The sequence below is a fragment of the Geotrypetes seraphini genome, chromosome 8, assembly GCF_902459505.1.
Source record: "Geotrypetes seraphini chromosome 8, aGeoSer1.1, whole genome shotgun sequence".
Lineage (NCBI taxonomy): Eukaryota > Metazoa > Chordata > Amphibia > Gymnophiona > Dermophiidae > Geotrypetes > Geotrypetes seraphini.
Window position 1 is genome coordinate 35,659,863 of NC_047091.1, and position 14,055 is coordinate 35,673,917.

The 14,055-nt window shown below is 44.2% G+C and overlaps 1 protein-coding gene across 4 annotated transcripts in view; it reads left to right on the forward strand.

The window, feature by feature from the left end:
- CNKSR1 (connector enhancer of kinase suppressor of Ras 1) overlaps window positions 1-14,055 on the forward strand; it is a 45,411-nt gene that overhangs the window by 15,564 nt on the left and 15,792 nt on the right. For all 4 annotated transcript variants that reach the window (XM_033955275.1, XM_033955276.1, XM_033955274.1 and 1 more), the window contains 6 exons: window positions 1,094-1,135; window positions 1,317-1,436; window positions 2,703-2,762; window positions 7,211-7,279; window positions 11,540-11,668; window positions 12,823-12,914. In XM_033955275.1, coding sequence (XP_033811166.1) covers window positions 1,094-1,135; window positions 1,317-1,436; window positions 2,703-2,762; window positions 7,211-7,279; window positions 11,540-11,668; window positions 12,823-12,914 — 512 coding nt within the window. The remainder of the gene's footprint in view (window positions 1-1,093; window positions 1,136-1,316; window positions 1,437-2,702; window positions 2,763-7,210; window positions 7,280-11,539; window positions 11,669-12,822; window positions 12,915-14,055) is intronic.

Here is a 14,055-nt window from a genome sequence, read left to right on the forward strand (position 1 = left end):
TTTTTCCTTTTAAAATTACTCTCCACTGTATGACTTGTGCTTATTTGTTGTAAACCGCCTAGAACCATTTTTTGGTTAGGCGGTATATAAAAATAAAATAATAATAATTATTATTATTATATTTTGAGCATGTAAAAATAATTTAAAAACTTGATATGAATTTGTTCTCCATCTCACCCAAGTCAGTTTATTGAACATCTCTGAATTTTTCCTTAATCAGTAAATTAAAAAATCACAAATTATCAAAGAACAAACTAAAATAAATAAAGAGATCATCAGGTGAAATTAAAATGTACATTCCAGAGGGAGTTAAATGCCACAGGTGGGGGTGGGGGGTGGGAAGGAACTAGAGGAGTCGAGGGGATGGAGGGGAAGGAGCATGCTTACTTCTGGGTGCTGACACTTCCTAAATACTATGTGGATGGAAGAGAAGGGAACCAGGGAAAGGTGAACAGTACGAGGGTGGAAGGAACGTGGGATTGCTTTTTATAACACTGTGAATCATGCTGTGGAATCAGGTTCGGCGTGATTGACAGGACATCCGAAGGCTGAGGGAGATCTCAGTTTTCAAGGGGGAGAGAAACAGGGAGAGGAAGACGTGGAAAGGGGCAAACAGAGACATAGGAAGAGGGAAAAGTAGGAGTCAGAGAAAGGAGAGGGGGGAGCTTGAAGGGGCAGAGAGAGGGAGAGAAAAAAGGGAAAAGATAGGGACAATTGGTAAGGAGAGGGAGGAGAGAGAGAAGTGGAAGGGGCAGAGTCAAGGTAGGAGAGAAACAGAACAGGGATAAGAGGTTGCTGGCCTCCCAGGTACAGTATTATATCACACAGATGTGGAAGAGGGCGGGGGGGGGGGGGGGGGAAGGGTAAGAGCATCGACTCAGACTCCACAAAACTTACTTGTCTGAATCTCCTATACTAGCCAGAAAAAGGTCAGTGTGAAGTTGATCTTCCCGGGTGGCTCAGACACCCTGCGGGTTGTATGTACATGTGTGTTGAGGGGCCATTGTTCACTGTCTAGCTGGTCTTGACCTCTTTGCGAGTCTTCTCTCTTTGTTGTCTCTGAGTCTCATCTTTATATTATTCTGTGTTACAGGACTGTACAGTATCTGAAAGAGAAGAGAGAATTTTAATTATTGTGAGTATTTATTTTGCATGATTTGGGGGGGGGATATAAGCAGAAATCGTCTTGCATTTCTTTTCACAGGGTCTCCTCTGCAGGCTTGTCTTGCTGGAAGCAGAACTAAGACAGTAGATTGTATCTGACAGCATTGTAATGGTCTCTCTCTTACCAGTTCAGGGTTTCTTTTCTCTTGTAGTGCAGTAACATTTCTGGGATCTGTGAAAGTATCTTATACTGTAGTCCTGAATCCCTCCTGTACCAGACGGCAGCTCTAGATACAGTGGTGTTATCACCAGAGGTTCCGGAGGATGGCTTGGTGAGTACATCCAGTAGGCCCGAGTCGGAGATGCCTGTGTTAGATTCACAGCTCTTTATGGTTTTGTAGGAGTGAAAGGAAGCAGTCGATTGTGTACAACTGACAGGAATATTCACAGCATAGAAATACTCTTGTCTCCTAACTCCCCTCCCCACACACGTCCCCTTTAAGGTCCTTAGACATGTGAGCTACCTCACCTGAACAGCTAGAGGCAGACATTAGAGATCCAGTACAATCCACAAATACAAGGTAAAACAACCCCCCGTCAAATAGACCAGAAGAAGACAAGTGGGGGAAAGGGACTGTTCATATCAGCCTTAGAAACAATAATTGAATGTAATCATACGTAGAAACTAATGCATATGTAAATACAAAGTCCTTTTCCTTTGTTTCTGGATCCGACACGGTCCGTGTTTCGGCCTCGTACTGTCACGCGGCCTTCTGAGCGAGTTTTTTAAATGTTTTCAACCGCCTTTCATTTTTATTTACGGATGCATATGACCTGTGACACCCCAACTTCACTCAGATTCCATTGAAGGAAGAGCATAACCTTCCCCCTCCCTCCACTGTGCTGACCTTTTTTTTTCATTCTTCTTTCCTAGGACAATTGTAGTTCACCCGTGCTTTCCATTTGTTTCAATATGTTTTGTAATGTTTTTGTCTTAGTTATGTCTCCCCAATGTTTTTTTAAATTTTTAGACGCCAGTTTTGTACACCACTTAGACAATTATTGTAAGCGGTATATCAAATTTGAATAAAACCTGAAACTATATTTCACCACGAGCCAGGAGCAAATCTTTTCGCTGTTTAAGTGCCACAGTGCCATCTGCTGGATTGACACCTTCACCCCTGAGGCAGGCTTCCCATTTGAGGCCGAAACACGGACCGTGTCGGGTCCAGAAACAAAGGAAAAGGACTTTGTGTTCACATAGTTTCTTCGTATGATTACATTCAATAAACCTTATTGTTTCTAAGGCTGATGTGTACAGTTCTTTCCCCCCACTTGTTTTCTTGTTCTAGACATTAGAGATTGTCAATCACCTGAAGATCCTGAGACTCAATAGCTCAAGCCTGCCGATGACTCCGAGATCCTAAAGACCCCACTATGTGAAAACCATGGTGCTGGCTACCTGGGGTTCTGGAGGCATTAGAGATCCCCACACCTCCAGACCTCCAGGCATTAGAGGCTCCCAGAACCTGAAGTTATGAGGCAGGAGATTTTGGGTTCTATTTTCTCCTGACATGGATTCTTGTCTTTCTTCTCAGGGCATAAAGATCAAAACCACAAGCGCCAATCTCCATTTTGTCACTGGGACCACAGCAGAGGTAAGTGGCCTTTCACGACTCATCTTTTACCAACCTCGCTACACTCATGTTGCCCCTCTCCTTAAATCACTTCACTGGCTCCCTATCCGCCTTCACGTACTGTTCAAGCTCCTATTGCTGACCTACAAGTGTGTTTATTCTGCTGCCCCTCAATATCTCTTCTTTCTCCTTATACACCTCCCAGAGAACTTCCGTTCCTCAGATAAGCCGCTCTTAGCTGTACCCTTCTCCTCCATGGCCAATTTCAGACTTTGTTCCTTTCATCTGGCTGCCCTATGCCTGGAATAAATTACCCGAATTTGTCCACCAAGCCCCTTCCCTTGTTTAAAAGCAGACTGAAAACCCACCTTTTTGATATAGCCTTCAATCCATAACCCTACTCCCCACTGCCCACCAACCCAGCCAGCTGATTAACCATTTCCCTTAACTGTCTCCATGACATCCTGTTTGTCTGTCTTGGCTGTTTAGATTGTAAGCTCTTTCAAGCAGGGACTGTCTTCTTTGTGACTCTGTTCAGCGCTGCGTGCACTGGTAGCGCTCTAGAAGTAATTCATAGTAGTAGCGTGAAGAGTTTCTGTCTTTGGGCAGCAGATTGTGATGTCATAATGCCTCATTCCACCAATAAGAGCCAACCTCCTCAGTGATGTCACAATGGCTTGATTGTCCTGTACTCCCCTCTGCCCTCCAACCCAGCCAGCAGATGAACAGTTCCCCTTAACTATATCCATGACATCCTGTTTGTCTGTTTAGACTGTAAGCTCTTTGGAGCAGGGGCTGTGTCCTTTGTGACTCTGTTCAGTGCTGCGTACGTCTGGTGGCGCTATAGAAATAATTAATAGTGGTAGTAGCACGTCTTAGGTTGGTAAGCACAAACCGTATCCACCATGTACCATGAAATCAGCTAGAACAGGAGGAAGATGCTTATAATAAAAGGATCCCATATTTCCTATAGTTTTTGTTTTTAGGCAGTGGCGTAGCGAGGGTGAACGGCACCCAGGGTGGTGGTGCCCTGCCCCCCTGCCGCACGCGTGCGCCCCTTCCCCGCACCAACTTGCTGCCCATGTCGGCTTTGGCACTCTCTCTGATGTCACTTTTTAAGCGGGGGACCCGGAAGTGAGGTCGGAGAGCACGCCAAAGCTGATGCAGGCGCCAAAGTTAAAAAGGTACGGGGGAAGGGGCGCACGCACGGCAGGGGGAGAGGGAGACAGAGAGGAGGAGGGGTACTGGCGCCCGGGATGGACCGCCACCCCTTACTATTCCACTGTTTCTAGGGAATCGGTTTCATTTCATTTAATAACAGTTCTAAGCTGTCGATCCATATGGTTTATATCAAACGTTCAAAATGATGCATTATTAATAACATATTAACAAACATCAAATAAAATACAAGAATGAAAATATCACAAATTTATTTATTTATTTTTAAAATTTATATACCATTTTTGTTTTCCAAAACAGTTTCCAAAAAATTACATTCATAAAATATTAAACAAATCAGCACAAAATCAGACAGATTCAATCTTTACATAAAGTCAATTGTTCAAAGAAATGCATCTACAAATAGTTGTGTTTTTTTAAACATTTACCTAAATGCGTTCCTGTCTCTACATTTTCGAATTTGACCAACAAGGCTATTCTACAACTTAACCCTTGGCGTTCATTTCCACATATGTAGGATTAGCTTTCGTTTTCAGCAGTGCTGAACTTTCGGAGCGCAATGTTCTTAATGGTTGATACTCAGACATCAAACCCTTAAAGAATTCAGGGATCGTAGCATATAAAAATTGGCGACATAACATAATTGCTTTGTATTGAATTCTAAATACAACTGGCAGCCAACGCAGTTGTCGGAGATATGGAGTAATGTGCTCATATCTTGATGTTCCAGTTATCAATCTAGCTGTGGCATTCTGAATCACCTGCAGTGCCCTGCACCTGATCTTAGTTATTCCCAGATACAGGACATTGCAGTAGTCCAGCCGTGACAAAATCATTGCTTGTACAAAGGCATGAAAGTCAGATAGTGACAGCGTTGGTTTTATGTTCAAACTTTTTTATTGAAGGAACAAAGTAAAAATACATTCATATTATACAGAAAGATATTCCTTACAAAAAAATTTTACCAATTTAAAATTTCAATCATTTATTACATAAATGGTGGTGGAATTTACTTCCTACTCGTACATATGGAAAAATTTAACAAAATTGGAATGAGGAGTTGGGAATTCAGATTTCACTTCTTGATTTTACTCAAGCTATTAATAGAATACCAAACGTTATTACGGGATCTGTATGGAGGGAATGTTCTTATAGAGTTTTACATAGGGCTTATTTTTCCCAAATTCAAGCTTTTCATGCGGATTTGATAGATTCCTCAATTTGTATCAAATGTGATAAGGATCTTGGCACATTATCTTATGCTTTTGGTTGTGTCCTTTAATCGTCATTCTATATTTGGGGTTTTTTGGTTCTCCAAGGGGAGTAATTTTTGGTAAAGCACCAGTTGTTGGGGTATTTGGTCAAAGGAAATGTCTTTTATTTCAGAAAGCGTATATGATTGGGCATAAATGTATTATGCAATTTTGGTTACAGAAAGAATCTCCAAGTTTCTGGCATTGGAGGAACCAGTTGCATCGTTTACTTTTGTTTGAGAATTGGGAGGTTAGGCGATCGTCTAGAACAGGGGTGTCCAATGTCGGTCCTCGAGGGCCGCAGTCCAGTCGGATTTTCAGGATTTCCCCAATGAATATGCATTGAAAGCAGTGCATGCACATAGATCTCATGCATATTCATTGGGGAAATCCTGAAAACCCGACTGGATTGCGGCCCTCGAGGACTGACATTGGACACCCCTGGTCTAGAAGAACTTGTCTTTTTATGGAAGTTTGGGATCCGTATATTCAAAACCTTTCACCTAGAGTAAGAAGTTTAATTATCAATGATTTACGTTAAAGCTAAGGTTGTTTAAATTACATTCCAGTTCTTTATTTTTCTTTATTTTTGTCAGCTTTCATCCGGGGAGGGGGAAATTGATTATGGGATGGAAAGGATAGAATTTTATATAATATATGGATTAGAATTTTAACAATTGTGAATTATTTATTATTTGTAAAGAATATCTTTCTGTATAATTTATATGTATTTTTACTCTATTCCTTTAATAAAATGTTTGAACATAAAATTTAAATCCATATAACATGTAAAATATTATCATAAATACTATAATTCCTCCAAACATTCTATATAATAGACCATAATCCCCCAATATCATCCCCCCTCCCTGATCCCTCACCCAGCCTCCCCTTCCCACCATCCCATCCCCCCTTCTCTCCATCCCCTTCTCCCTTCCCACCCAAGATGAAAGGTAACAAAAACAGCCACGTTTTGGAATACAATGAAGTCAAAATTATATAAGAATTCAATTGTTTATCAACTTAATTGAGAATCAATAAGAGATAAACTATATTTAAATTATAAATGAGTGCTCAGTTTGTAACATCATTCAAACACAGCAGTGTTGTAAAACAATGATGTTATATCATTCCATCATTGCACCCTCCTGCCTACCTGCCTTGTGTGTAATGAATTAAATAATAAATAAGGAAAAAGGATTCTAAAATGATTCCCACATGATTCTGTGGTTTGGAACTTTTCCTTGGGGCAGATAGTGACATGCATTAACCCCACGTTGCCCAAGGGAGATTCGGGCCTGGGTGATACTGAGGAAGAAGAAATAAAACTAGGGTTACCGTATGGCTCCAGAAAAAGGAGGGCGGATCGACACATCCAGGTTTTACTTCCATTGAAAGCAATAGAAGTAAGGAGGACAGATTGAGACAGCTGGGATTTACTTCCGTTGAAAGCAATGGAAGTAAAACCTGGATGCCTTAATTCGGCCTCCTTTTTCTGGAACCATCTGGTAACCCTAAATAAAACCTTTTGGTGGCCTGAAGCAGAGTCAGATTTCTCCACTATGCTGTGCTTTAACTGCCTCATTCCTACCCTGGCCCCCCACCCACCCTTCTCTGCAATGTGCTTGCTAGAGATTAAAATGATCGTAGGGGAGGTCTGCGGTCATTTTGCAGTTCTGCCCGTGGAGAGGAAAAATGCAGCTCTCTCCCCTCATTATCTCCAGTCCCTGGAGAACTGGAATCAAACCGGATCGCTTGTTCAGCAGACCCTCCTTCCCAAGTGCTCAAGGTGACAAAAGGTCAAAGGGCTTCAAATTGGTAACCAGCAGGACAACTGTTGAATAAGGTCAACTTGTAAACATGTTAATCGGCTGTGACTTATGAATAGATTCTTTTTTAATTCTGAGCGGATTGTTTTCTATCCCCCTCTTCCCCCACTCCGATGAGTAAGTATCAGCAGTTCAGCTGGGGGGTGGGGGGAGCAGAAACTTTTCCAGATTAGTTGTGTCACTCTGTCCTTCTTGGTTTTCTCTGTAGTCTCCAGCGGAGCACAGTGCCAAAATCCTTCCTGGGGACGAAATCATTCAAGTGAACGAGCAGGTGGTGGTGAGTTGCAAGCCAGTCCTTTACCTTCCTCTGTGTCAGAACTGTGTCTCTCATTTCATGAGAACTGGAACTAGCTGGAATTAGGAACTTAGGGAGATGGAAGCCCATCTGACGAGCAGAGAGAGGGCGTTCAAGGAGGTTCCCCTTTTAGAGAAATAATGGGTTTCATTGACTTCCTTGGCGAAAGGGAATGAACCTGTCACTGAGTCGCCTTGTCATTAAAACTAGGGTTAACATATGGCTCCAGAAAAAGGAGAACAGATTGAGTTGGGAGTGTGTGGCGCAGTGATTAGAGCTACAGCCTCAGCATCCTGAGGTTGTGGGTTCAAATCCCTCCCTGTCCTTGTGACCCTAGGCAAATCACTTTATCCCCCCCCCCATTGCCCCAGGTGCACTAGATAGAGTTTGAGCCCACCGAGACAGATAGGGAATTATGATTAAGTACCTGGATGTAAAACCACTTAGGATATAAGTGGTATATAAATAAACATAGAAACATGACGGCAGATAAAGGCCAAATGGCCCATCCAGTCTGCCCATCCGCAGTAACCATTATCTCTTTCTCTCTCCAAGAGATCCCAAGTGCTTTTCCCAGGCCCTTTTGAATTCAGACACAGTCTCTGTCTCCACCACCTCCTCTGGGAGACTATTCCATGCATCTACCACCCTTCCTGTAAAAAGTATTTCCTTAGATTACTCTGGAGCCTATCATCTCTTAATTTCATCCTATGCCCTCTCATTGCAGAGTTTCAAATGAAAGAGACTTGACACGTGTACATTTACGCCACATAAGTATTTAAACGTCTCTATCATATCTCCCCTCTCCCACCTTTCCTCCAAAGTCTACAGATTGAGATCTTCCCCATATGCCTTATGACGAAGACCACACACCATTTTAGTAGCCTTCCTCTGGACCGACTCCGTCCTTTTTATATCTTTTTGAAGGTGCGGCCTCCAGAATTGTACACAATATTCTAAATGAGATCTCACCAGAGTCTTATACAGAGGCATCAATACTTCCTTTTTCCTACTGGCCAGACCTCTCCCTATGCACCCTAGCTTCCTTCTAGCTTTCGCCATCACCTTTTCAACCTTTTTGGCCACCTTAAGATCATCACATACAATCGCACCCAAGTCCCGCTCTTCTGTCATGCACATAAGTTCTTCACCCCCTAAACTGTACCATTCCCTTGGGTTTTTGCAGTCCAAATGCCTGACCTTGCATTTTTAGCATTAAATTTTAGCTGCCAAATTTCAGACCATTCTTCATTCTTTGCCAGGTCTTTCTTCATGTTATTCACACCATCCGGCATGTCTACTGTAGTGCAGATTTTGGTATCATCCGCAAAGAGGCAAATCTTACCTGACAACCCTTCAGCAATATCATTTATAAAATGTTAAAAAGAACAGGCCCAAGAACAGAACCTTGAGGCACACCACTGGTAGCATCCCTTTCCTCAGAGCGATCTCCATTGATCACTACCCTCTGTTGCCTTCCACTCAACCAGTTCTTGACCCAGCCCATCACTTTGGGACCCATCCCGAGGGCACTCAGTTTATTTATTAGACGTCTGTGTGGAACACTGCCAAAGGCTTTGCTAAAATCTAAATCTAGCGCACATCCTCTATCCAATTCTCTTTCAATGGAAGTAAAACCCGGATGTCTCAATCCGTCCTCCATTTTCTGGAGCCATATGGTAACCCTAAAACAGTTATAGCCAAAGAAACTGTTCAAGTAACAGAACATATTATGATATAGTCAAGTAGCGAAGGAAGGAGGTGCCCCCACGTGCCCTCCTCTATACACCCTCCTCAGCTCCTTCCACACCACACTCGTGCCCTCCCCACCCCCGTACCTCTTAAAATCTTCGCCAGTGTGAGCGCGAGCAGCTTTGCCAGTCTGCTGCTCATGCTGGCTTTCCCTCTGACGTCACTTCCTGGCCCCATGACCCGGAAGTGATTTCGGAGGGAGCCAGGCCAGCGCAAGCAACGGGCTAGAGTAGTTACTCGCGCTGGCGAAAATTAACATTTTATTGAAGGAATCAAATATATATACAATAAAATAATACAAGGAGATATTCATTACAATTAGATTCACAATTATAATATTTCCATACATATTTCTATCATTCCTTCAAAAATATATTTCCATATGACCTATTTCATTCCTCTCTATACCCTCCCTATTCCCTTCCCCCCTTCCTTTCCCTCCCCCATTCCTTTCATTACCAATTATAACATTGTATTGAATGAATTAAACAAATATAAAAATCAAATATTTCCAAACATATTGCAATCATCCCCCCCCCTATTCCCTCCTCTCCCCCAGAAAATTTTAAAAAGTCCGTCCCACCCTTACTACGCCACTGGATATAGTAAGACGCTATTTACAATGTCAATACAATACACATCAGAACATCTTAATAGACAGCATAGGGTGTAAGCAGAGATGGAACACAGAGACAGATAAGACACAGGAGTAGATAGAAATAAGGGGACTAAATCAAGGAAAAAGTGCACGTGGAATCTGAAAAAGTGCATGATAATGATCTCAGCCAGAGTAGGAGTGGATAAGCCAGTTCGGCTCCGGTATGTGTAGCTGGGGTTAGTCCTTGTGTGTACGTGACCACCTAGGTAGTTGCTTCTGCCTTTAAAAGCTTTGGGGAAGAGACAGGCTTTCGCCTGCTTCGCCTGAAGTAGAGGCAGTCTTGCGTTGAGCGAAACCTTTCAGGGAGTGCATTCCTGGGTGTGGGGGCTACTCCAGAGAAGGCTCGTTGCTGGATGCCGCCCTGTATGATTTTCTTTGGACAGGATGTGGTTAGGAATCTTCCTTTGGAGGACCTTAATGACCTTGGAGGTGTGTTGAGGGAAAGCCTGTTCTTCAAGTACTCTGGCCAAGTTCTTTTAAGGGCCCGGAAGATCAGACAGTTTTAAAATGAGCTCTGTATTGTCCCGGTAGCTAGTGAAGTGTTTGTAGAAATGGGGTTATGTGATCACGTTGCATACAAGCTTTTCTCAAGTCTTGCTGCAACATTTTAAATCAATTGGAACCGGTGCAGACCCTTTGCAGTCAGACCAATATAGGCTGCATATATTATGTTATCTTGGCATGCAGAACTGTGACGAGTGTGGCACAGTGATTAAAGCTATAGCCTCAGCACCCTGGGGTTGTGGGTTCAAACCCACACTGCTCCTTGTGACCTGGGCAAGTCACTTAATCCTCCCATTGCCCCAGGTACATTAGAAAGATTGTGAGAGGGAAAAATGCTTGAGTACCTGAATAAATTCATGTAAACCCTTTTGAGCTCCCCTGAGAGAACAGTAGAGAAAATTAAATAAATAAATAGATAGTGTGAAGAGTTTCAGCCTCTGACAACCAGGGCTGGTATTGTGCCATCATAATGCTTTATTCCACCTGAGCCTAAGAGCCAACCTCATCGGTGATGTCACCATGGCTTGATTGTCCTATTCTTGGCTCACTTTTGCTACATTTTGATTTCTAGAGTGGCGCAGTGATTAAAGCTACAGCCTCAGCACCATGAGATTGTGGGTTCAAATCCACGCTGCTCCTTCTGACCCTGGGCAAGTCACTTAATTCCCCCATTGCCCCAGGTACATTAGATAAATTGTGAGACCACCAGGATAGACAGGGAAAATGCTTGAGTACCTGATTAAATTCATGTAAACTGTTCTGAGCTCTCCTGGGAGAGAGGTGCCTCTTGGGCGCTTAGATGTCACATTCTCTGTGTCTCCTGACCAGTGGCGTAGTAGCGGTAGGAGGCACCCGGGGCGGTGGTTCTCCCCCGTGCCCTCCTCTCTGTGCCTTCCAAGCTCCCCCTGCTCCTTACCATCCCCCCATTCTACACTTGCCTCTAAATCTTCGTCAGCATGAGTGGCTTCTGCCACGTGCTCCTTGCGCCAGCGTTGGATTTCCCTCTGATGTCACGTCCTGGCCCCGTGACCCGGAAGTGATTCAGACGGGAACCAGGCTGGCGTGAGCAATAGGCAGAAGCTGCTCGCGCTAGCAAAGATAATGTAGAGGTCCGTGACGAGGGGAGGGGTGGCACGAGCGTGGCAGGGTGTGGCAGGGCAGAGAGGTGCCAGCGCCCCCACCGACATGGCGCCCGAGGCGTTCCGCACCCCCTTTACTATGCCAGTGCTCCTGACTAATAGTCAGGGTGTCTCGTGGCCAACAGGTGTAACGTTGTCTTTGTTTCCTGACCATCAGGTGTAACGTTCCACTGTTAACATCTTGTATAGGTTGGCTGGTCACGTATGAATCTGGTGAAGAAACTGCTTGAGAAATCAGGTGAAGTTTGCCTGGTACTGAAGAAGGTAACCGTTTCCTCTCCAGAGTCCCAGAACTCCCCCACCGTTCCTCCGGAGCAGGTAACATGATATAAGATTTTACTACACTTCCCCCTCTGTATTTGCGGTGATAGGGGGAACAGCATGGCCGCCAATACAGAAAAAACGCGAATAACTTTTTGTATGCTATTCATGGTTTTTCTGTAAAAAAAACAAACCAACATCCTAGAAAAGGCACAAAACCGCGAATAACCTGACCTGTTCTTGTGCGGCGATTTTCTCTGTGCATAGCTTGGGCAAATATCACCGGCTGTAAAGGAAAGAGTGGGTCTGGCTCTTGAGAACCGCTTCCAGAACAGAACGCAGGGCTACCACTGCACGAGGGAGAGAGCAGTAACCTGCCACCACCCCTCCACCCATGTGCGCTGGGACTAGCCTGTGGGTTCAATGCGCCCACTTAGGGGTGGAGAAAGTTGGAAGGGGATTGGCTGCGGGCTGGGAGCAGAAACGACAGGGAGTTGCTTTCGGGGAATTCTTGCAGCGGCAGCTGTGGTTTGGCGGGGGACTTCCGGATCAGACTGTGTGCTTGCCGCCAGCAAATACCAGGTACAGAGTTGGTGCGTGCCCGTTGAGTTGCAGGCACGTGTGCACTTGGTGGCAGGCACCCGCCAGGCTGGGGCCTCTGGGAACAGCGCTGGATCCTGTCAGTTCATTGGGCGCCACCTCGGCTGCAGGTTTCGGGTGATTCCTCCCCCAATTTCCTGTGATGTAAATTTAGGGGCGGGGACTGTGTTCAAAAAACCGCGGATAATGAAACCGCGAATACAGAGGGGGGAAGTATATTTAGAACATTTTGTGGGATTGAGGGAGAGGCTCAGCTTGGCTGTCCTCAGGGGCAGCGTTACTTTTACTAAGGCGCGTGAATCGATTTAGCGCGGGTTCTAAATGCTACGGCTCCCATTATATTCTATGGGCGCCTTAGCATTTAGCGTGCGTGTTAATTCGGTTAGCGCGCCTTAGTGAAAGAACCCCATACTGAGGCCCGGGTTAGAAAATTAGGACTGAGGCCAGCCAGTGCCAAACGCCCTAAAGATCCGCTTCAGGTCGGAGACCGCTGCTCTAAAAGAAAGGCGATGCTTTCATGTTTTTATAGCATAGGTGTCTAAATATAGGTGGAGTGTTATGGAATTAGCCCTAAAGCAGTGAAAGACACTGGCTCGCTGTTTCGTTTGTAGGCTGGTGAAAGCATTCTCGATGCTGCTGCCTCTCCATCGCCTGGCCCGTGGAACGATGTGTCTCTTCTAAGCTCCTTCTCCCAGCCATGCAGGTGAGGTCCTAGACGTTTTCCTGTATTTAATGAGACTTATCATCATGTTTTCTTGCTGTGGGTGGATAATTCTTTAAAGCTCTTGAGAGCCTGTCAGGAGCTGGTTAATGCAGAAGAAGGATCTTTGTAGCCCTTCTGTGAAACGTTCACTTCTAGAAACATAGAAACATGATGGCAGACCCATTCAGTTTACCCATGTACGTCACATATGCAAGAGTCTGTCTATGTTATGAGCTTCTGTGTGCGAAAGGATCCAACTGCTCAGACAAGCATCGTTCTTTGACGTGATTGGTCCTTGGAAACTAATGGCAAGTAATTCTATTTTTTATGCAGTAGTTATCCTAAGTTGAGCAAGAAAGCAATCAAAGCTTTGTTACTGTTTGGATCCTCTTATCTTTGTGAACTTGGATTTTTAGCTCTGATAGAAATTAAATTGAAAAAAAGGAGAATGACTGCAGATGGTGGATGATGACATACGTGTTTGTCGACAATCGAGCCGCGTTTTGAGTTAATTTGCACTCAAAAACAAGCACATCCATCGCGTTGATTAACGATTCTATTCTGTCTACTTTAGTTTCACCATTGTTACAATTATCCATACACAGCTTAAAGAACTTTAAATAAATAACTCTCAAATTTAATTTTTTGTTGGTTTTGCAATTTTATAATGTTAATTATAATATGCCGTAAAAAAAACATTTGCTCCGTTTAGTGTGCCAGAGCTAAAAGATTTTTGAGAGACGCTGCTCTAAGCTGAGTGAGAGTCATCCAACGGCTTTGCTGCCAGTAGGGGGCGGTGCTTCAATACTGTGTTTTCAACTGCTAGGAACAGGCAGGTTCCCTGGAATCCCTCAGAGCTTGCCTGTTGCTCACTATTGAACATGGAATAGTGAAACAGTGCCCTCCACTGGCAGGATTGTAGGTGGAGTACATAGGAGGCCCTTTACCCTCCTGCTCGGTTTAGTAGGTACAGTGCCTCCCATGCCTGTCCCAGGTGAATGCCTCCTTGTGATTATGCGCTGTGCCATTTATGTATGCAAGTGAACACTTATATCAGTGGTTCCCAAACCTGTCCTGGGGGACCCCCAGCCAACCAGGTTTTCAAGATATCCCTAATGAATATGCATGAGAGAGATTTGCA